At 36.9% G+C, this 23,855-nt stretch overlaps 1 protein-coding gene across 1 annotated transcript in view; it reads right to left on the bottom strand.

Annotated features, from left to right (window-relative positions):
• Positions 1-4,634: 4,634 nt before the first annotated feature.
• The window catches only part of PTAR1 (protein prenyltransferase alpha subunit repeat containing 1), a 59,548-nt gene continuing 40,327 nt past the window's right edge, over positions 4,635-23,855 (bottom strand). Inside the window, exons 6-7 of the mRNA XM_037157593.2 lie at positions 16,080-16,381; positions 4,635-13,976 (exon numbers count right to left, since the gene is read on the bottom strand). Coding sequence (XP_037013488.2) covers positions 13,634-13,976; positions 16,080-16,381 — 645 coding nt within the window. The 3' untranslated portion in view covers positions 4,635-13,633. The remainder of the gene's footprint in view (positions 13,977-16,079; positions 16,382-23,855) is intronic.

Here is a 23,855-nt window from a genome sequence, read left to right as displayed (position 1 = left end):
TACATTCAACACTTCCCCAAAGGAAGACACTAACAAGAAGCTAAAAAGCAACAACCATGTTTTACCCCATGGAAAACTCTAGCCACCTGTGAAGAGGCCATTTCCTCTGAGCGCCCAACACAGTAACTTCTTTCCCAGGGCCATGCTATGGGAGTGCAGCCAGCCTGGGGCCAGTTTCTGTCTGTGGAATCATAAGCCAGCGCATGGAAATTAACAGCATGGTCTAACGTCATCTCCAGGACTCCTCCTCAAAGATAGTAAAGAGGATAACAAAGATTTGGGGTGAAATAAAGCCATCTGCATCTTTGGAGGTCTATCGTATAGTACCTGGGAAAGTCAGATTTATAGGTTTGAAGGGTGGCCTGTGGAAGAAAAATTTTGATTTCAAATATTTGCCAGTGTTAGAATGCAGGCCAAATGAAGTTTGTTAAGAAATAAATTCACTGGAAAAAATGTTAAGTTATCAACATTGATGAAAGAAATATATTAACTCTTTGATCTTTTTGTCCTGTTAAACTATCCAATGTGTTGGGGGAAATTCAATATTTAGAAATGTTAAAAACATTCTAATCAAATTTCAAAATTGAAATAAATGTTTGTAGTCCTGATTTTGTAAGATTTTAAGGTTTTAAAAAATATCTTAACTTCTCTAATGGATTTCCAAGTTTTCCACATTCTACACATAAGGTGCAACATTTTCCAATATTTATGCAAATTATATAATGTGGATAAATTACTGTGATGAAATATTGATGACAAAAGCAGGATCCAACATTTTTAATTCTCATTTTTACATACAAAATGTACACTAACAATTGATTTTAGTATTGTGGCAACTCTAGTATTTTCTGCTTTTCAAACTTTTGAATGTTACGTTACTTCTATAATTAAATACATTTGACATTTACATATTTTACTACTGATTTCATTTAAAAGCCAGCATTCTAGATAAAATGATATCCTCATAACCTTCCACTGTACTGTGTGCCCCACATAGTTCAAATTAGGGCAACGGGACTGAATCAACAGAGCAAGAAGCCACATTAAAATACTTCTGGTTTTATTAATATTGTAATATTGCCAATTATAACTTGTTCTGTTCAGCAAAGATAAGCTCTTAAATTTGTGATGTAACAATTTCAGTTTACTATATAATCACACCCATGCCTGCCAAATGTTCATTAAAATAATAAGTGAAATTATGTTGCCTCTATTTTTATCCTTTGGAGGGTCTTCTCCCTAGTGAAGACACCACACTTGTGAACGGGGGTTTCAAATAGGCAGGTGTAGGCTGTGACGAGGAGGCTACAGAGACTCTTGGTTGTTTTGTAATTTGTCCAACAGTGTTTTAAAAGACAATGTGACTAAGTAAAAATCTGAGGAGCTCAGCAAGTGCTTTATGCATTTATTTGCACTGCACGCTTTTGTACTTATTTGAGAGTATGACATTGCTCAAGGTTAGGCCAATACACAAGCCAGAAATGTGGTTTCAGGTTATTTTTTATCCTCACCCAACGTTTTTTTTTTTTCTCATAGCTCTTTAGAGAAAATGGAAGGGAGAAAGAGAAACGTTGATGTTAGAGAGAAACATCAAGTGGTTGCCTTGTATTTGCTTCAACCAGGGATCAAAGCTGCAACCTGGGTATGTGTTATGACTGGGAATCAAACCTGCAGCCTTTTGTCCTGTGAGATGACGCTCGAACCAATTGAGCCACACCAGCCAGAGCTGGTTTCAGTATCTTCGTATTTTTTTCCCTTTTGGTCCTTTATTTCAGCTTTGATATATATATTTATTTATACTCTACTCAACAGGGATAAGCAACTTCACAAATCCCAAGGCATATTTATTCCTATTTAGTTGTGTTTTCAATTTGGAATATTTCTCAGCCCTAGCTATCATTTTCCCTGACACCTAATTTGGATAAAGGACAGCTATTCAAATATGTTATTTAAAGAAATAACTGCACACGCTTTTTCAGGTGGCACACTGTGTCGACTTTGAATTGGCCAGCAGTGATAATCTGCTGGACTGTGAGTCTTCCCTTTCACCCAACCACAACAATAGGAGCATTGAAAAAGTTATTTAAGTACATATTCATCTAAAAACATAGCCTCCTAGGGATGTTAAAATAAAAGTTTAACATCTCTTGGAATTCCATTTTTTTATTATAGCCATCCATGAAAATATTAAGTTGTATCACAGTGTGGCTTTGATTTACATTTTCTAATGAATTATCAAGTTAAACATCCTTCAATGTGCTTATGAACATTTGTATTCTTCCATGAAGAAATGTTTAAATCTTTGTCCGTTAACTTAGTTGGGTCATTTGCTTTTCACTATTGTAAGGGCCTTTTGAAAATACATTCTGGAGAGTCATCTCGTATCAGATCTAGTACTTGCAAATACTCTTTTCTGTTTTGTGGCTTTCCTTTCCACTCTCTTGATAGTGTCCTTTGAAGTACAAAAGTTTCTAATTTAGGAGTCCAATTTATTTTTCTTCTGTTACTTTTGCATATGATGTTAAAACTGAAAAATGCCTAATGAAAGGCCCCTGAGATTTACACCTATTTTTTTGAGTATTTATAGTTTTAGCTCTTGCATTTAGGCCTTTAATCGTTTTTGAGTTAATTTTTGTGTATGGTGTGAGGTAGGAATTCAAATTAACTCTTTTGCATGCGTGTTGGTGTTCAGTTGTCCCAAAATTATGTTTTGGAAAGACTGTTTTCCCTGTACTGAATGGTCACAGCACCACTGTCAAAACAGTCGACCATACATGTACTATTTTTTTCTGGACTTGCAATTCTATTCCATTGGTCCCTGTTATCCTTGTCAGTACCGCACTGTCTTGATTACTGTAGCTTTGGAGTCTTTTTTGAAATTGGAAACTGAGTCCTCTTGCTTTAAAAGGGTTGTATTAGCTATTTTTGGTCCATTGAATTCCACATAAATTTTACAACCGGCTCATCAATTTCTAAAGAGTCAGGTGGGATTCTACTAGGGATTCTGTAGAATGTGTAGATCAGTTTGGAGAGGACTGCCATTGTAATGTCGTGATTCGACCCATAAACATAGGCTACTTTTTTGCTTATTTAGATTTTATTTCAACACTTTTATAATTTTCAGAACATTTTGCATTTGTTACATTTATTCCTATGAATTTTATTTTTGATGCCACTGTTAAATGTAATCATTTCCCTAATTTTATTTTATACTTTTTATTACAAGTATAAAAGAATTTATTTGTACCCTGCAACCTCGCTAAATTCTTTTAAGTTTTTTTTTTTTAAAAGTAGGTCCTTAGGATTTTCTGTACACAAAATCTTGTCATCTGTGAAGAGTAACAGTTCTGATTCTTCCTTTACAATTTGGATACCTTTTCCTTTCAGAATTGTTGAAAGTCTAATAAAAGTGACAAGGGCAGACACCACATCTTGCTCCTGCTCCGACGGAGAAAGACTGCAGCCTTTCATTTTGATGTTAACTGTGTATTTTGCAAAGACATCCTTCATCAGCTTAAGAAAGTTTCTTTCTAGTTTTAGTTTGCGTATTTTTTTAATAAAAAAAAAAGGATTGGGGGTTTTGTTCAATGATTTTTCTGCATTTATTAATTGTGTACTTTTCCATCACTTCTTCACCTTAAAAAGAACAGAGCATCAAAAGCAAAACCTTGAGCTTCCAACATGAGAAGAGTGTTACTGCCAACTGTAGACAAATAATAAAAGGTTTATCACATTTAAAAAATGTAATTGGCTGGTGTATCGTCTTGCCTCTGTTATTACTGTTAATCTTCCATTTCAAGATGTATGCTCCTAAGGAGAGCAATCGTCCAGAGAAGCTTTGGCTAACGTTAATTGTTGTCAAACTTCTTATATAATCTGATGACTATTGAAACTGTCTTTAATAAGCTAGTTCCCTTTACCAGCATATAAAGGCAAAACAATACAGTAGTTTTAAACACTGTTTGGGGTACTTGGACATAATGCAAAATAAATTCAATACCCTGTTTCCTACCAGAAATAGATTAGATAATAGTAGTGATAATATAATAATATCTGCAACATGACCATAAATAGTCACGGCGGGACAAAGGAATAAAAGGCCTTTCCGACAAAATAGCCTTTTAAAATATTTAAAATCTGAGTATAAAATGTGTCCACTCATCAAATACTTTTCAGAGTCCACTTATGTATTATACCGCTTAAGTGACTCTGAATGCTGTCCATCTACCTGGCTTATCTCACACAGAAATGAGACTCAAAATTAAGAACACATGGGGTATAACACTGAAATAGATGGCTCATTTCCAGCGAGGTAACTCCACCTGAAATATGGAGAAAGCAACTGTAGTCATGATGACTTTCATAAGTCAATTAGTCATTGTTAATGTGCTCTACAAACAAGTGTGACGATGCCTCTAATTTGCTTTTGACATTTCTTTTATGTCCTAGACATGTGACAATTTTATTCTTTCTATAAATGTAGGTAATCAAATCATTGGTCACTGAGAAACAACTCAGACCTCCACCCTACTACCACCACCAGAATGGTTCAACAGGATAATCTGGCAGACTGGAGTTATGTTTAAAACATCATTGGAGAAATAAAATAAAATCACGCTCCACACTCATTTCAGGAGATGAGAAGTTTACTTAGAAATTGCAAACATTTAGCAAAGATAAGACAGGAACACTATTTTCCATATTCTACAGAAATACAATTACTTATAGCTGGCTTGGTGCATGGTCACATAATAAAAATAAATCTAATGGAAAAAAGAACGGTTCATTCTATTTTTCTGCCACTCATCACAACTTAACAAGCACACCAGTAAGTACTGGAAGACAGCCGCATGGGAAGGTGAGACTCCCAGGGCTGTTTGTTAATGCACATGATTGTACTGTAAGAATAATATAAAAACAAAATTGGTACAGATATACAATTAACATGCAATTTAAGCTATTATTTTGAAGAAACAGGACAGTTTAGTGAACAAAAAATGTTGTGTTGTTGATAATGTATCGTTATAATTAGCATATAATGGTATTTTACATGGCATGGAATTTCTTCCTCCTTATATAATAATGCTTGGCAAATTGAAATGGGTTAAACCTACTTCTAGACAAATTTAAAATGAAGACGAAGGGAAACGAGTGGATAGTTCTATCAGATACTTTTCTGAGTACACTAAATAATTTTTAAAGTACCATAATTTCATGCTTACCTCATCGACCATCTCCCAATTTAAAAGAAAGTCATACTTGGTACCCTATGAGTCTGCACTGTCCGATACAGTAGCTCTTAGCCACATGTGGCCCTTTGAGCCTTGAAGTGTAGTCGGAACTGAGATGCACTGAGTGCAAAACACACACTGAATTTTGAAGGAAAAGAAGGTAAGCTCTGTCAATAATTTTGTATATTGATCACATACTGAAAGGATAATATTTAATACACTGGGTTAAATAAAATATATTATTATTATTAAAGTTAGTTTCACCTTTTTAAAAAGTGTGGCTACCAGACAGTTAAAAATTACATATGTGAATCACAGTTATTTCTATTGAACTGAAACAGGTCATCTGTAGGTAATTACCTACAGAACTGATATAGGTAATCTTTAATCATCTCATTAGTCTTAGAATCGAGCATCATGCTTCAAGCACTATGCAGTACGGACTCCCAGGACACCATAGCACCCTCCACACATACCTTCCTGCAGAATCTATTTTTATTCTTCTGTAAGGTAGTATACGCTCCCTGCAGGGGTGTCCAACCTGCAGCTTGTGGGCTGCACACGGTGGCCCAGGATGGCTATGAATGGAGCCCAACACAAAATCGTAAATTTACTTAAAACCCTTTTTTTTTTGCTCATCAGTTTTCATTAGTGTTTGTGTGTTTAATGTGTGGCCCAAGACAACTCTTCTTCCAGTGTACCTCAGAGACGCCAAGAAGTTGGACACCCCTGGATACAGTTTAACTGTAAAAAGAATTAATAAAATATTGAACCCTTAAAAATGTCAATTAGTATATGATAAGAGCTAAAGGAACTTCAAGGCGGACTGGTTTGGGTGGGAAAATAGTTTTTCTTAAACAGCAGTGCAATCAGAGTGAATACAATTAGTATCTTCAGTAAAATAAATTAGCCAAATGTACCTTCAATGCACAGGATCTGACCTTGCGTTGCAGATCTTATATATAACTTGTCCATTTAACCGTGTCCTACAGCAGAATCTTAAAGCAATACTGAGTGCAACTTACTTAAATGCATCATTTAAGAAAATCTCCAAGCAATGTAAAATTAACGTGGATGGTGAATTCTGACTAACAGCAGAATATCACATCTGAGAACTTTAAAGTTTCTCAGCATTAAAGTAACCAACTGCCTAGTGTTCAAGAGACTTGTATTTTAAAACATTTAGAAGCTACTGAAAAAAATTATTGACCTTTATCATTTTATTCCCCTTTCTTTTTTTTTAGTTTTTACCAGAACGTATAAACATTCAGCTTACTTATAATACCTCAACTTTTATTTCATCCAACTCAAAACCAAGTTGATCTAGTGCACATTCCATTATTCTAGAACAACACGCACCAAAATACGTTACTGACAGGGTCACCTCCGTTAGGAGCCAGCGTCAAAGTCACACATCAGAAGCCTCTTTAGGAGTCGACATTTGATTACAATGGCCCTCCACACGCTTCTCCTCACAGCTCAGGTGGAATGTTTCACTGTTTAAATGTTTCCAATTTCCACTGGAATTTCAGCACATTCTAAAAATGCTCTGAAAGCTACAAATTAATAGATTCTGAATCTACTATATCATTCATAAAAACTTTTCCTTTATTTTAAAGATGTTTTTTAAAGACATTTAAGACATTGGAAAGCAACCAAGATTCAGGGAGAAAGAAATAGAACCTAAACTGGGTAACAGTGGATATCCCGACACAGAATCTGATTGCGGAAGACTGCGGGAGTTCTCTCTCGAGTTCAGCAGCCTACTCAGACACTTAATTGCATTGACTAATGTGCCTTGCACAAAAAGACACTAAACTTTTCACATTTCCTATCTTCAGACCATGTTCTACATGAATAATATTTTATTACATGTAACTAACTCCCACCTAAATAAGCCTGAAAGTGCATGTCAAGTGACATAATTTTTCAACCTATATTACCCTAAAAATAAACTCGGCGAAGGGTAACAGTCTCCTTTCTGAAGGCTCACTGTTATTTGGATGGTAGGTTAATAAGTGACTATTATTGAGCATCTACTATGATTGCACTCAGTCTACTCTCATTCTGTATTCAGTATGAAAAAAATACCTGCTCCAAAGGCAAGACGACATCTGTGAGGGAGGGAAACACATGAGCACTTTTGGTACAAGGCGGTATGAGTCAACATCTGGACGTGTAATACTGCTCATCCCTGTGACATTAAAAATGACGTTAAAAACCTCAGGTTTATTATCAATAACTTTATAAAGACAAATAAACATCTGAAGTATGCTGCATAGTAGTCTGAAGACAGTGACTGCCATACATAAACTTAGGGCTGATTCCCTGACGACGTGGAAGAAAAGCCACTGGTTTGTGCACAACCAAAGACTTAACATGGTTCGCACAGATATCTGATAAATTCAGGTGTACGGGCACTTGTGTTTAGGGTTCCAACTTTGTTTGAGGGAGTTGGTCTAATAAAAAGTCCTCTAAAATAGGAGCACTTTAAGCAAACATGAAAACAAAATTCCTCAGAGAAAATTCTTTGTAAAACCACGACATAAATTCAAGTGCCAAATCTCATTTAAAGTATAAATATACGGATGCGCACACACACACACACACACACACACACACATGCTTTAAAAGTGTCTGAATTTCATGTACAATCTTTGCCTTTTATGTTTGAACCTGATTGTGTACTTTTGCAGTTTATTTCTCCTAACACTAAGAATAACGGCCATGGTAAGAAGAAAGAGACAATCTAGTTTCCATTTTCTAACCTGGAACAATTCTGAACTGTTGAGCTCCTACAAGGTACAAAGCCTCATGCAACACACTGGACACGTAGGGTCTGGCCATCAAACACCCTCTCAGGCAGACTGAAGTTTTAAGAAGCAAAATCATTGTCAGTTTGAAAACAGTAGTCGTTTCCTCAACAAGATTTCCAAAAACTGCGAATGTCAACTGGAACACCCCCACCTCCGCCAAGTATGAAAAATGAGACAATACAGAAACTGTGTCCATGGAAGACGCGTGGAAGAGAACATTCATGGCAGAGCCGCAGGGACAGAAGCAGCAGGGTGAGCGATGAGGCAGTCGCAAAGCATCTACATGCTACTGTGCCGGGAGTGGTTTATAAAAAATACTATCTACACTAAAATTTTAAGAACTAGTAATATATTTAGTATATTTTTGCCTTTTCTTTTTTTGCCACTGAATATAAAATTTTGCCCTAAATTGACTAAGTCTTCTACACCCTGAGGAATAATAACAAGACTAATTAAAGTAATGCCGGGGTTAGCTCTGTAGACCATATTATTGCCCCAAAGCACAAACTATTTATATACACGTAAATAAATATTATATACATATACATGTTTATGTATATGATATTTATTCTTGGAAGCACAAGGTTTCTTGAGCAGACTAAGCTACTGCTCTCCCTCCTTCCCCCTCTTTGTTTTTAAAGCAAAGAGTTTGGTTTTACAGTGTTAACAGGACCTGCTGAGGATGCAGAAGTCAAGGCCAGGAGCCTGAGGTTCTCTCCCACTGTGGATCCACAAGTGACACAATGGTTTGCTGTCTCAACTGTGAACATGACATTTAGTGGAATATATTATTCAATAGTCGTCTGAGAAGCACTTTGGAATCCTTAGCTATTTTTATTAAATAACAATTAAAAATTACTTGCTATGTTGAAATATGGAACTCCCATCCCTCCCCCTTCCATACCCCAGTACATGAAATGCCATATTCAAAATTTCATGTATTTACTTCTTTCCCTCCAATGTCTGAAAGGATCAAGGTCCCATTTATTTTCCTTTTCAACTATCTTATGTAGCCTGGCCTCAGGAGGGAATTCTTGAAAGTCCTTAAAGTGAGGCAAAGGATTCATTGGCATTTCTTTTAGGGCAGAGAGCCACTGTTTCCCTTTGAACACAGGCTGATGTTTTAATTGTTCACATGCCATCCTTTAAATGTGATGTCTCCGACCCTGCAAAAGAACCTATTCTTCTAGGTAGGGTGCTTAAAGATAGCTAATGAAATGCAAACCAGAACATCCCACCTGCTCGTATCACTATCTCATTAAAGGATAAGATACTTCATGGGAACCATGCGTAGCGACTGGAATAAATGAGTCACAATCAACTGTTTGATGACACTTCTGTCCTCTGTTTTCTACCTAGATAGTAGACTTACACATAATCTTGCTCCCCCCAAAAGTAAGAAAGGCACTCAAATTAACACAGTATGTATAGTTGTTATTATTATTATTTTTAAAGACACCGTGTGACATTAAGTAGAATCCTCAGGGCTGGTTTTTCTGGGTCACTGCCCTCATCACACCGAACGTGCCTGAGCTTCCCTGTGCCTGCACACACTTCCTTAGACAGGAGCACATTACCGAGGACACCCGAGCACAAGGAGGCGGCAGCTCGCGAAGTGCTAGCATTTGCAACGGTTCTGAGAAATTTATTCAGAAGAACAAAAGGTTCAGTTGTTACAATGCTGTTCAAATTTTCTAGCATACTTTGAATGTTCACGTTTTAAAACACAATTTTCTAGTAACAAAAAAACTGTCAGCTTACAAAAGCTCTATGCAAAAAAAGATGCAAAAAAAAAGGATGGTTACTTCCTTTGATAACTGAATCTTTAGCATCTTCTGCAATTCAAGGGAACTAAAGCTGAGATAGATTATTGTACAAATGGGAGTTGCACTCCCAAATTATATTTAGTCCTTGTGTTAGATACCACCTTGTGCTATAATTACTAGACTGGTAATTTGTTCTCAACAATATTAAAAGTTCTCTTTACACACACGTGTGTCTCAACAAGCATGAGTTGATGTGACCTGAATATATCTAAATGATGCAAGAGTTGCCACCATACATGCTTTCCACCAAAATGCCACATAAAAATCCAAGAACTGTTGTTTCTACATCTTGTTACATAAGCCCTTATCTGAAGATTTAAGTGGCTTTTAGTGATAATGTGTATATATTTAGTCTTGCTAATAATGAAGCCTTTGATTTAAACTAGAACCGTATAACGGGAATAAGAAATATGACTGAAAGTCTGTCCAAAGTTTCCAGAAAGGTAGTAAAATGCTAAAACCTAGAAAAGAAAAAGGGGACACTAATAGGTAGCAAATCCTTAAGTTTAAAACAAGTGACTAACACAGGTTTAAGAAATATCTACAAGGTCCACAGTTCAAGTTTGGGAGGGGAAAAGGAAAAGGAAAAGTGCAAAATAACTACCCATCCACAGGTACAGATCAACTCTTTAAAATCAAAGAAGTTTTTCAGATGCCTCCAAGTGGCTCTGGCTATGTTGGTAAGATCTGTTCTCCAACATCAGAACAGAAAGTAGTGTTCTTAATGTCAGTGGGCTTCCTTAGTTCTGTGAATTTTTTTGTATATATTACAGTTAATTGATAATTACTGAAGTGTACTTATTAGGTGGAATTTAACAAGCTTAAACAAGTCAGTTACATACTATAACAATTAGCTGATTCTATATGCAGTAGGTCCACTGAAGTATCATGAAGCTAGAACACATCATTCATTCACAACCCACTGCTCTAATCCATGAATTTCTCCATCATGGCTCCCTCGATCCATCACTCATGATTGATCTTTCCCCTCTTCGGCCAATCATTTGTTAATTTAATAAATACTTAACAAATCTTCACAAATGTGCAAGTAGAATCTGGGAATACCATATTACCAAAATAGTCATACTCAAAAAAAGGCGGTGGGGTGGTGGTGGGGAAGATATTGACAGTCTTACTGCTTTTCTGCATGTCAGTGGTATTCACGATCCACAGGATGGTACTACGGCCTACCATCTTCCAGTGGAAGTTTGATGAAATGTGTGCAACCTGAAGCATCTTTTCTTTTAACAACAACATATCTATACAAAGCCAGAAGACTAACAGGTCCCTGAATGTAGACACATCCTTTCCACTCTCCATGAGCTCATTCAGTCAGAACGACCATGCTTTAGCTAGTGAGTTTGGGTGTAAAACATTTAGGAAAAAAGTACAACCATATAGAGCAATACTAGGTTTTCTGTGAATGAACACTTGAAAAATAAAAATTTTACAAATCAAGTATTACAGAAAAATCTCATACAAACAGTACCCTTTGGATGTTTATATTTTCTCTCCCTACTTAAAATTTCATTAGGAAGACAAGAGACCAAGATATTAAAGGACTGCATGGCTTCAGAAAGGGATGGGTTAGGAGCCTTAAAAGAGACAAGACAGTTCACAAGATGAGTAAGACACTCTGTGGAAGGCATGCAAAGATGCGGAGCACTGTACAGTTCAGCCGATGATCCACAGGGTTCTGTCTATACTCATGTCCTGAACACTCTAACATCAAAAGCAGAGGAAGCCCTAATACTTGGGATACTTAAAAGATGCTTGGAAAAAAGGTTAATACTGAGTGAGGCCACAATTTGGCAACACGTGTTAGTGGGAGGGGAAGAATCCCCTGTGTCTTTTCTGCACAACTGCCCCCAACCCAGCAGGTGCTGAAGATCACAAACTAATGGTTACACCCACAGAGGTCTAGGTGGACCTTGAGGTATTTATCTGAATCAAAATATGTCTTGTATACAAAGGGCCGTGGAATTATATTCATAATGGCAATTATTTTCTCACTAAAATACTGTAAAAGCTACAAAAGGGTAATTTTGCCCTTAAGAGATAAGAACAGCTTCTGTCCACAGAGGCCAAGCTGGACAATTTTTCTGGTGTTCTTAAGGCTCAACATTTTGCAACCCAACAAAATCATGATGCAGAAGGAAAGGACTTCCTCTTTTCCCTGATGGCAATGTGCCTCATTCAGGTCCAGGGTTTCCACAGTGGTGAGACAGGAGAGGTCTGCCTGTCTCCACCTCTGTCTCTTCCCACTAGTTAGTGATCTAGCAAGTAAAGAGGAGAATAAGCAAAGCCTGGTGTTGCACCTGTTCCTGCCGCTGTTACTCACTTTATAGACACAGGGCAGAAGAGAGTTTCCATCACGAGGGGAACTTTTAGAGGACTTCACATTTGTATTGTGTGTGCGTGTATGTATAATGAAGTATGGAATTCATTAGAAATAGGGAGGAGAATGTCTTCAGAATATGTCCCTGAAATAAGACAGATAAGAAAAAACAGACAAAAGTGAAAATGACAAAAAATATGGAACATATTGGAAAATTAAAAAGATGCAGAAATAAAAAATGCAAACCATTTATGACGGGGGAAATATACTAGAAAATAGACATTACCTGGCCCTTTCCCCACCCCTGCCGCACCAACCTGAAAAACACCAGCCCTTTTGATTGAAAAGATACAGCTATAGGTGGATACTTTGGTATCTCATCCCTGATAAGTTTAGTAGCAAAGTTTTAAAATTGTTTTACTTTTTAAATAAAGGTTGAAGAACTAACCTTCAAGACTATTCTGTCTCCCTGGATTTTGCCAGTAAACTCTTAATAACCACTTCATAAAAATTTTGTAGTTTATCCAGTGTATCCTCAATAACTTAAATTTTTTAAAAAGGAAGATTTTTATGGATACATTTCTATGCATATTTCTCCCATTTTTCATGATGAAATGGAAGGAACATAAGTAGTAATAACTAAAAATGGCATTCCAGGTTTCTTTAAAAAATTGACTTTTGTAAGCGCTGACTTGAGTGTTTTTGGCATATACCAAATTTGAGGTAAAAACAATCTATCAAAACTAGTAATAAAAATAATTTTCCAGTACTGCAATTACATAAACTCTTAAAATCATTATTATTATCTTAAAATAACCATTTTAAAAATGGGTTACATTGGAAGCATTATTTTCATATAAATTTCAATACTTCTGACTTTGGTTATCTTGGTCTGTAGCTTGAACAGAATATGCAAGAGAAAGAAATGGTTTATATTTTCACATACCCATCCATCTGGCCATTTGATTCTCAAAACAATCAGACTGAGTAATTTTGCATTTGCATTGTTTTTAAGCTTAACTGCAACATAAAGTTCTAATTTAAAAAAATGACTCTATCCCGCAATTGCACTGAGGTGGGTGGGGTGTGTGTGAACCAACTAGGAGAACCACGTGAGAGGAAGCCTAGAAATGGGCTTCCCTTGAAAGGACAGAAGCGGAGAAGTATAAAGGATGAGAAGTTACAAAAGGAAAAAAATTAAGACTTCCTGTTTAGCAGGAAGGAACTACACAATTATTTTATCCCCAAAGGAATGCCAGTTCTTAACAAAATAAATACAATGAAAGATTTTTTTTTAGGACTTTTAACCTAAAGATGAAGACTATATGGTTAGCTAATAATAGCAAACAATTCATGCAGCTATGTAAATAAGAAAGGAAAACAATATTGCACTAAAAGGGGAGCAGGAATAGTCCAGCTCTTTCACTGACTCAGCGTATCCAGCCATTTCCTGTACGCGTTGGCAAACCTGGCCTGCTCTACGTTCCGGCAGGTGGACAACACTTGATCGATGAACCTGTGTTCCATTTCCAGGCCCAGGGAATCTGGAGCCGGGGTCCGCTTCAGGCGCTTTGTTTCCTGGGAGTAGCCTTGCTTGCTGGAGTCACTCAGTCCATCCACTTCCATTGCCTGAGCTGAGTGAGGGCCTGCTGGGATGTGGTGCGAGTCACTAGAAGGGCCCCCAGGGCTGTCTGCAGGTGACGACTGGGTCACATTGTGAGGAAACCTACCACTTAAGTGATGCTGAAGGTAGAAAACGTGCCGCCTGTGAAACAGGAGAGACAGTATAGAGAAAAGGAAGATCACGTCACAAAGTCAAGCTTTTCAAGAAAAACAAATTTAAAAAAGTTGGTTATTTTAAAACATACAGTAGTCAGTCCACTGCTCCATTTGTAACCAACAGTCATCTGGGAGAAGGTGGCAGAGTAGTGATGATAAAGTCTCTGGGTATTTTGACAGACAAGCCCAGATTATGTATGGGTTTATTTGTGAAAAAGGTTTTTAAATAGCATTGCCTGAGATGATGACAGTCATTTGAAGTTCTTATTCTTCGTAGACTATAATAGGAAACCAAACATAGGTCTTAGCCACTCTCTGCTATAAATTAAAATACAAAACCAAAAATCAACCTTGTTGATAATTCAAAAGACAAGTGAGTCTGAAAAAAAAAGGGAGGATTAACTAGTTTCTCTAGAAGCTTAGTCCATGGTCTCCATCCAATACTTCCTTTAATAAGAACAATCCCCTCTAGTTGGTGTTGTTACTAGAAACCATGCCAACTTCCCCCTCAACCAATCACTACCTGCGCTGGGAATGTGCCGGGCTCTGGGTGAAGCAGGAACTACAGGATGCAGTTCCTATTCTTCCTCTACTGCCCTGAGGATCGCGTGGAGTTATTCATTAAAAATGAAAATCCTCGTGCCTAATCTACAAAAATTTGACTCAGTGGAGTGCACGTCTACTGTACACAATAAACTACACAGGTCCTAGGTTGTTATATCTTTTCATTCATATCCGTACCTCTAATCCCTTAAAAATGTAGTATTATCCACTTTCCCAGCATCTCCTGCAGTAGACAGGTACACCCAGGGGTATCCAACCCACAGCCCCATGGACGTGGCCCAACACAAAATCATAAATTTACTTACAACCGTTTTTGGGTTCATCAGTTTTCATTAGTGTTTGTGCATTTAATGTGTGACCCAAGACAGCCCTTTCAGTGTGGCCCAGAGACACCAAAAGGCTGGACACCCCTGAATAGAGAACATAACTTAAAGGACAGATAAACTCCTTTAAGAGCAATGAATCTGTGGTAGAAACTGGCATGTATAATACAGAGGCCACTCCAACTATCTACCTCTTCCCCAGTCTCCCCCTAACTCCAATTAATTTTTAACATTTCTGTTCCACTAATTTAGCTCTCTCTCAAACACAAAAATATTTTTAATTCTCTGAGCCTATTAATGGGCTTAAATATAAAACAGCAACAAAAATCTATAACACCAAAATGACACATAAGTCGATATATTTTCTTTCTTGAAAATGGGAGTGTCCTGTCTTTAAGAGAAAAAAATTCTGTATTTATGAAGGTGCCAAAGTGGGGAGATTGTCTTCCATCTTCTAACTACATGCAGACTGGAAAATGGGGGGAAATCTCAATTAACTTTAAAAATAATACAAATATTTAAAAACCTACCTTCTACCTAGCATAGGCAAGTCTCTTGTCTATAAATAGAATCCCATGACCTAATTAGAAACTGTGTTTATAAAGATGAAGATGCATCAAACTAGAATACGATCCAAAATTAACCAGAGGTTCCCATACCTGGACTTCATTTCAACATGAAAGTTACTTTACTGTCAAATGTGCTCAGGACTCAAGTTATGAAGTTGTTACTTTAAAAAAAATGTGTCAAGAGACTATACTTAATAAGTACCTGAAGAACAATAAAGCTCAATTATTCTCAGGTTCTAATGAATGGTCGGACTGTGCATCCAATATACCTGGTAGGATTCTTTGTTTTTAAAAAAGCAGATGGCAGTGCTCCATTTTGCATACACTACGTATCAGTATCTTCAAGGAAGGAGTCCAGAAACTTTTAGTTTGGAAGTAACATGCTATTCTGTTGTGCAGTCAAGGCTGAACATCACCCTAAGCTGTAAGCAAACATCCATGTGAGAAACCTCCTACTGACAATGGTCACGAGAAGGATATGGTAATACTGTCACCGTCAAGTCACTCCGGCAAAGCTCCACAAGCAGATGACCGCATTTGCCCAGGCAGGCAGGAGTCCGATGCAAGCACTTCTGTAGCGCTCACAAAGGCATGCACAGTTTCGTGCAGGAAATGAATTTTCCTTTCTCTTACCTATGACACCAAAGGGTTTCATGTCCTGGGTAGGAGTCAATAAGATCAGTGCTGAATTCAACTTCTTCTTCAAGAAGATGGGGAATATTTATCCTTGGTTCCTCTGCTGAAGCTGCTGCTTCTTCGTCTTTTGGAAGGAGGGCTGGCTCACTTTTCAAAGGGTTTTGTTCCAATACAGAACTGTCTTTCACAGTTTGGTTAATCAAAGACTTTAGCAAAAACTGTCGGTAGTGAAATCCGCTGTGGTCTGAAACATGCATGGATGCCCAGTGTTTAGTAGAAGACAGTTCATCAAGAAGAACCTTGTAGGAAGAAAAAACAGAGGTGAAAAGAAATTGTCAAAGGTTTTCCTTTCCCTATTAATGCCTTGAATTTCCCCTTCATTTCCGTTTTTTTGGACACCATTCCTACCATATTTTGTATACAGTGTCTAACACAGTGGTGCTGCTTAGTAGAAGCTTAGTAAATGCTAGTTTCCCCATTCCTTTATAAAGGCATAGATTTTTAAATGCACACACACACACACACACACACACACACACACATACACACACACCACAGAATTTAAGTACTTGTCATTTTTCCCTGGACCTTGATCCATCACATTCTGATGGGCATGCATCAATAAAAAAAAACAATTTTTAAAAATAATAATGAACATTAAAGTGTTCATTTAAAGTAATGCTGATACTGAAAAATATAAATTCAGAGGTTGCTTTGATGTAAACTTTCTTTTACATTTAATGAACCTGTACTATACCTAACTTAATTATAACAATAGACTCAATGTAATGATTTGTTCTTCACTACAAGCACCAGGAGGGCAGAGACCATGTCTGTTCTGTTCAATACTTAATTCTAAGGGCTTAGTGCAGAAACATGACGCCCAAGTAATGGGAATTTTCAAGAGCGCGTGACTTTTACTATTCATTTCAACTCAACAACAATGACAAATCATTTTTTTTGAAGGTAGATGAGACAAAGTTCAGTAGTGAATTGTTTAAATCTTTGTATTATCAATTCTGCAAACTAAACAATTTCAAATGGAATGATAAAAAGAAAAGCCACATTCATGAAAAATTAAACTATTTGGCAGTGTCTGGGACAGGTAGCAAATGCAAACTGTCACGCCAGTGAAAGGTGCACGGGAGGCCCACCACTTCCACCAGAGGATTGTTAGATCAGCTAAGGGAAAAAGATATGCTTTACAACAGTGAATACAGACTGTACAATGTCAAAAGGTTCCTTGACCTGTTTTAAAGACCCCAGAAAAATGACTTCTCCTGACCAAGATCCCTTCTCCACTTTCCCTTTCCTCCCTGGAAGAAATCTTTCCCTCTTCCGAACCTCCATACTTCTTGTGTGTTTTGCCATACATATATACTCTAGAATCTTCTGTGCATCTTTTCATCCCCACTGTACAAGTTCTTTAATATATGTATTTGTTCCTAATTATGTGTCCATTACCCTATACCCACTGACATCAGAGGGGATGTGTAAGTGTTCTATGACTGACTGAACGAGTGAACAACTGAATGAACAAAGTAACTATACAGAAGGATAAGCTTACTCCCTGCTAGGATGGTTAAGTTACATCAGTGAAATGTTTTAAATATCTCCTTTAAATTCTTTATAAAGAGTTTACTAAAATAAAAATCAACCTGCCTTTTGACCCAGCAATTCCACTGCTAGGATTATATCCCAAGAATCCTAAAACATCAATTTCAAAGAACCTATGCACCACAATGTCCATAGCAGCACAATTTACAATAGCCAAGAGTTGGAAGCAACCTAGGTGCCCGTCAGTAAATGAATGGATCAAAAAATTGTGGTACATATACACAATGGAATTCTATGCAGCAGAGAGAAAGAAGGAGCTACTACCCTTTGCAACAACATGGATGGAACTGGAAAGCATTATGCTGAGTGAAATAGGCCAGGCATTGAAAGACAAATACCATATGATCTCACCTTTAACAGGAAGCTAAACAACAAGACAAACAAGCAAACAGAATAAAAACAAAGACACTGAAATAGAGAACAAGGGGACAGTGACCAGAGGGGAGAGGGAAGGGAATTGAAAGGGAAAAAAGGGGAGGGATTTTGAGGAACAAGTATGAAAGACACAGGGATGAGGACTGGGGGGGAGGAAATGGGAGGGAGGTGGGGAGCATGGGTCGGGGGGGCTGGGATGGGAGAAACAGACAAAAAAACTGTACTTGAAAAATAACTAAATAAAATTTAAAAAAAAAAGAGTTTACTCACAGCCACATACATTTATTCTGGAGGGAACCTCTGGTGAGTCACGGAGAAATGGAAAACAGGACTGTTTGATTTAAAAGGTGAGCAAACAGCACCAGATAAACTTCTAGTTTAAAAAAACCCTAAAACTAATCTTAAGGTTTTCTACATTTATAAAGAACTAAGTTGCACGATATGTAGGCTATAATACAACAGATTTTAAATTTTGGTGCAGTGTCTCTGAAATCACACTTGTTTAAAAAGAAATTTGTGTAACATAAAAACATTTAAATCATTTTTATTGCATATTTCTGCATATAAAATTTATAATTTTGAAGCATAAAAAGAGGAGATATATAAAAGGTTTCCAACAAAGTCAATTAATTCCTTTAAAAAACTTCTCTGACTTTTACAGGGCATTTTTTAGAATAAAAAGGTATATAAACAGGGAATGACTAAAAAAAAGACAATTGCTTTTAAGTAATGTTAAAGGCACGGTATAAAGGTAAGCTTACATGTAAGGCACCGACACAATGAATGATCTCTGTATGATATACCTTAAACATCATTATTCTTTTCCAATGTTCCAGATTTAAAAAAAGTGAATAAATAAATGACAAGAAAACTATAGAAGCATGGCTCCAAACAGAAGTATAACAGGTTTAAAATGAAAAACTAATGAAAATGCTTGTTCTTATACACATATTACATCAGTTTTATAAGCTTTTAAAATTTTTTGGTTTTTAGAACAGTTAAGATACCACTTCGCACTGGTCAGAATGGCCATCATAAACAAATCAACAAACCACAAGTGCTGGCGGGGATGTGGAGAAAAGGGAGTCCAGTGCACTGTTGGTGGGAATGCAGACTGGTGCAGCCACTGTGGAAAGCAGTATGGAATTTCCCCCCCAAAATTTAAAAATGGAACCACCTTTTGACCCAGCAATTCCACTGCTGGGATTTTACCCTAAGAATCCTGACACACCAATCCAAAAGAACCTATGCACCCCAATGTTTATAGCAGTGTTATTTATAACAGCCAAGTACTGGAAACAGCCTAAGTGCCGTTAATTAATGGATGGATCAAAAAACTATGGTATGTTCACACTATACAGCAGAAAGAAGAAAGGAGCTCCTACCCTTTGTGACAGCATGTATGAAACTGGAGAGTATTATGCTAAGTGAAGTAAGCCAGATGGTAAAAGACAAATACTATATGATCTTGCCTGTAAGTGGAACCTAATCAACAAAACAAACAAGTGAGCAAAATATAACCAGAGACATGGACACAAAGAACAAACAGAGTGACCAGACGGGAGGGGCGAGGGGAATAATCGGAGAAAGAAGGGGAACAGTCAAGGCAAGGAACAAGTATAAAGGACCCACGGACAAGGACAATGGGGGAAGGGAAAGAAGACTGAAAGTGGGAGGAGGTGTGTGCAGGGCAGGGGAGAGTAACAGAGGAAAAATAAGGACAATTGTAGTTGAACAATAATTTAAAAAATGGTTTTTTTGAAAAAATACAATAAAAATGAACTATTAACAAGATAAAAATAAATAAAACACAGTTTCCAACAGTCAAAAAAACTTTTTTTCTTCTGACTATAAAATACAAAATAATCATTACAGAAAAATTTAAAAAATATATGTATATAGAGCTCCAGGCCCAGCCTCGGGTGAGTGCCCTGGGAGGGCAGACAGGGTGCTGAGCCTCCTCATCTGGATCCTCACTCTCTCCTATACTTCCTCCCAGGAGATTCTTTGACTGTCATATCAAGAATAGACTATGTGAGGGACTTCTGGCCAAAATGGAGGCATAGGTAGACACACTATGCCTCCTCACACAACCAAAAGAAGGACAACAACAAATTTAAAAACAAAAAACAACCAGAACTGACAGAAAATCAAACTGTATGGAAGTCCAACAACTAAGGAGTTAAAGAAGATTCATCCAGACTGGTAGGAGGGTTGGAGACTGGCAGCCACCAGCTGGAGGACCAGGGCGGGTGAGGTGGCAGGTAGTAGAGCAGGTGGTTCCACATTAGGGTTCAGATAAACCAGGAGAAACAACTGGGGAGCGAAACAGACCCACAACCCAGGGCTCTAGCATGGGGAAATAAAGCTTCAAATCTCTGATTAAAAACACCTCTGACGGCTGTGGCGGCAGTGGGGAAAACTCCCAGCCTCACAGGAGAGTTCGTTGGAGAGACCCATAGGGTCCTAGAACATACACAAGCCCATCCACCCGGGAACCAGCACCAGAAGGGCCCAGTTTGCTTGTGGGTAGCAGGGGAAGTGACTAAAATCCTGCAGAGAGCAGAGCAAGCACCAGCGTTCCCTCTTGGACCCCTCCCCCACATACAGCATCACAACACAGTGATGTGGGTTGCCCCACCCTGGTGAACACCTAAGGCTCCGCCCCTTACTACATAACAGGTGTGACAAAACAAAACAAAACAAAAAAATGGCCCAAATGAAAGAACAGATCAAAGCTCCAGAAAAAATACAACTAAGCAACCTATCAGATGCTCAGTTCAAAAAACTGGTGATCAGGATGCTCACAGAATTGGTTGACTTTGGTCACAAATTAGATTTTAAAAAAGGCTATGCTAAGTGAAATAAAGGAAAATCTACAGGGAACCAATAGTGATGGGAAGCAAACTGGGAGTCAAATCAATGGGGTGTATCAGAAGGAAGAAAGAAACATTCAACCAGAAAAGAATGAAGAGACAAGAATTAAAAAAAGTGAAGAGAGGCTTAGGAACCTCCAGGACATCTGCGAACATTCCAACATCCAAATTATAGGGATACTAGAAGAAGAGAAAGAACAACAGGTGGAAAAGTTATTTGAACAAATAATAAAGGAGAACTTCCTCAATCTGGCAAAGGAAAGACTTCCAGGAACTCCAGGAAGCTCAGAGAGTCCCAAAGAAGTTGGATCCAAGGAGGAACACACCAAGGCACATCATAATTACATTAGCCAAGGTGAAAGATAAGCAGAGAATCTTAAAAGCAGCAAGAGAAAAGGAGACAGTTACCTATATAGGAGTGCCCAAAACACTACCAGTTGATTTCTCAAAAGAGACCTTGCGGGCAAGAAGGGACTGGAAAGAAGTATTCCAAGTCATGAAAGGCAAGGACCTACATCCAAGATTACTCTATCCAGCAAAGCTTTCATTTAGAATGAAAGGGCAGATAAAGTGCTTCCCAGATAAGGTAAGTTAAAAGAGTTCATCATCGCCAATCCCTTATTATATGAAATGTTAAAGGGACTTATCTAAGAAAAAGAAGATCAAAAGTATGAACAGTAAAATGACAACAAACTCACAGTTATTAACAACTGAACCTAAAACAAAACAAAAACAAACTAAGCAAACAACTAAAACAGAAAAAGAATCACAGAAATGGAGATCATGTGGAGGGTTATCAGTGTGCAAGTGGGTAGGGAGGAGGGGGGAAGGGTACAGAGAATAAGTAGCATAAATAGTAGGTAGAAGATGGAGAGGGGGAGGTAAAGAATAATATAGGAAATGTAGAAGCCAAAGAACTTATATATATGACCCATGGTCATGAACTAAAAGGGGGGAAGGGGGTGAGAAGGGGTGCACCGGGAGGAGGGGAATAAAGGGTGAAAAATGGAACAACTGTAACAGCATAATCAATAAAATATATTTAGAAAAATACAGATATAAACAAGTAAAAAAAAATATTGCCAATGATAACCACTTTTAACATTCTGGCATATAAACAATTTCTCTGCTGTTTTTTAAAGCATGCATATGCACAGTTTACTTTTAACATAAATTTGGGATACTCTTTTATACTGATTTTATTCCAGTTAAATTATAAATATATTCCTATGTCATTAATATTATTCTAGAACATATTTTTCTCTTTTGCATAATATTCCATTCTAACAATTATCACAATTTAACCATTTTCTGATTTTGTTTCCACTCTTGTATAAGTAACAATCTTGTGAATGTATACATGTATATAAATCAATGTGCATATCTTAGTTATTTAGGATAAATTTCTAGAAGTTTACTAACTGGAATAGTGAGAAAAAAATTGTAAAGTTCTCAATATATATTGCCAAAATCATGCCCAGAAAGGACTGGAAGTTCATTTTAACATCTACTTTCTAAATTCTTTTTTTTTTTTTTTTTTTCTTTTTTTTTTCTTTTTTTTTTTTTTTTCTTTTTTTTTAATCTTATCAATACTTTAATGTTTTTTTTTTTGGGGGGTTGTTCCTTTCACAAATTTAGTAAGTGGAAAACCATTCATTTTAATTTGTATTTTCCCATCTATCTGTAAGCTAAATATTTCCTCTTCACTTATTTCCCATTTGTTTCTTTTAGGAATTGCCTGTTAGGCCTAATTTTCTTTTATAAATTGCCTAATTTACTATTTGTGATAGTGATTATTTTTCCTATGGGTTTTTAAGATATCTTTATATATAAAGGGTATTGTCTACCTTAAAAATACTTTTCTTACTGTATTACTACAACTTTTTTAATTCCTTTTTTCTTCAGATTTTTTTTTCATTTGGAGTTCATTTAGGTATATTAGATTAAAATCTAATAATTATTTTCTAAACCATCAATCAATCTTATCAGCATTACAAATTGAACAAAGAATCCTTCAATTGTGTGAAATGTTTTATTCATCTTTGATGAAATTTCTATATATTATGTATTAGGATTTGTTTCTGGGATTTATATTTTCTTCTATTACTATGCATATTTTTTTGAGCCAGTATCACAGTTTTAATTATTCTATAAACATTTAAATATGTAATGGTATTCAGATTTCCTTTTCTTCTTTTCAACAATTTCTTAGCTACTCTTGAATCTTTATTTTAAAAAAATTTTTTTAATCCTCTCCAAAGAGTATGTCCCATTGATTTTAGAGAGAGAGGAAGTGGGGGTGGGTGTTGAAGGGAAGACAAAGAGAGAAACATCAATCAGTTGCCTCCCGTACACACCCCCACTGGGGACTCAAACTTGCAAACCTTTTTGTGTAGAGGACAACATTCCAACCAACTGAGCCACATAACCTGGGCTATTATTTCTAATGAACCTTAAAATTAGTTTTTGAAGTTGAAAAACAAATTGGTTGTTTTTAGTGTATTTACAGAGTTGTGCAGCCGTCACTACTATCTCATTTCAGAACATTGTCACCACCTCTATTCCTATTAGAAGTGCCCTAACTTCCCTTCCCCCAGCATCTGGCATCCAGTTGTCTGCTTTGCCTATTCTAAATATATCATATAAATGGAACTGTATGCTATGTGGTCTTTTAAAAGTTTCATCTATGTTACAGCATGTATCGGGACTCCACCCCTTTTTTGATGGCTAAATAATATTCCATTTGTGGCTATATCGTATTTTGTTTATCCATTTCTCAGGGATTGGACATCTGGGTTGTTACTTCTGGCTACTATGAACAATGAATGCTATGAACATCTCCTGCACATGTTTGGATTATGAAAATGTTTTCAATTTTTCTGGGTATATACCTAGGAATAGAATT

This window comes from Artibeus jamaicensis, unplaced genomic scaffold (genome assembly GCF_021234435.1).
Source record: "Artibeus jamaicensis isolate MK-2021 breed Jamaican fruit bat unplaced genomic scaffold, CSHL_Jam_final scaffold_1964, whole genome shotgun sequence".
Lineage (NCBI taxonomy): Eukaryota > Metazoa > Chordata > Mammalia > Chiroptera > Phyllostomidae > Artibeus > Artibeus jamaicensis.
This window is presented reverse-complemented; position numbering and strand designations above follow the sequence as displayed.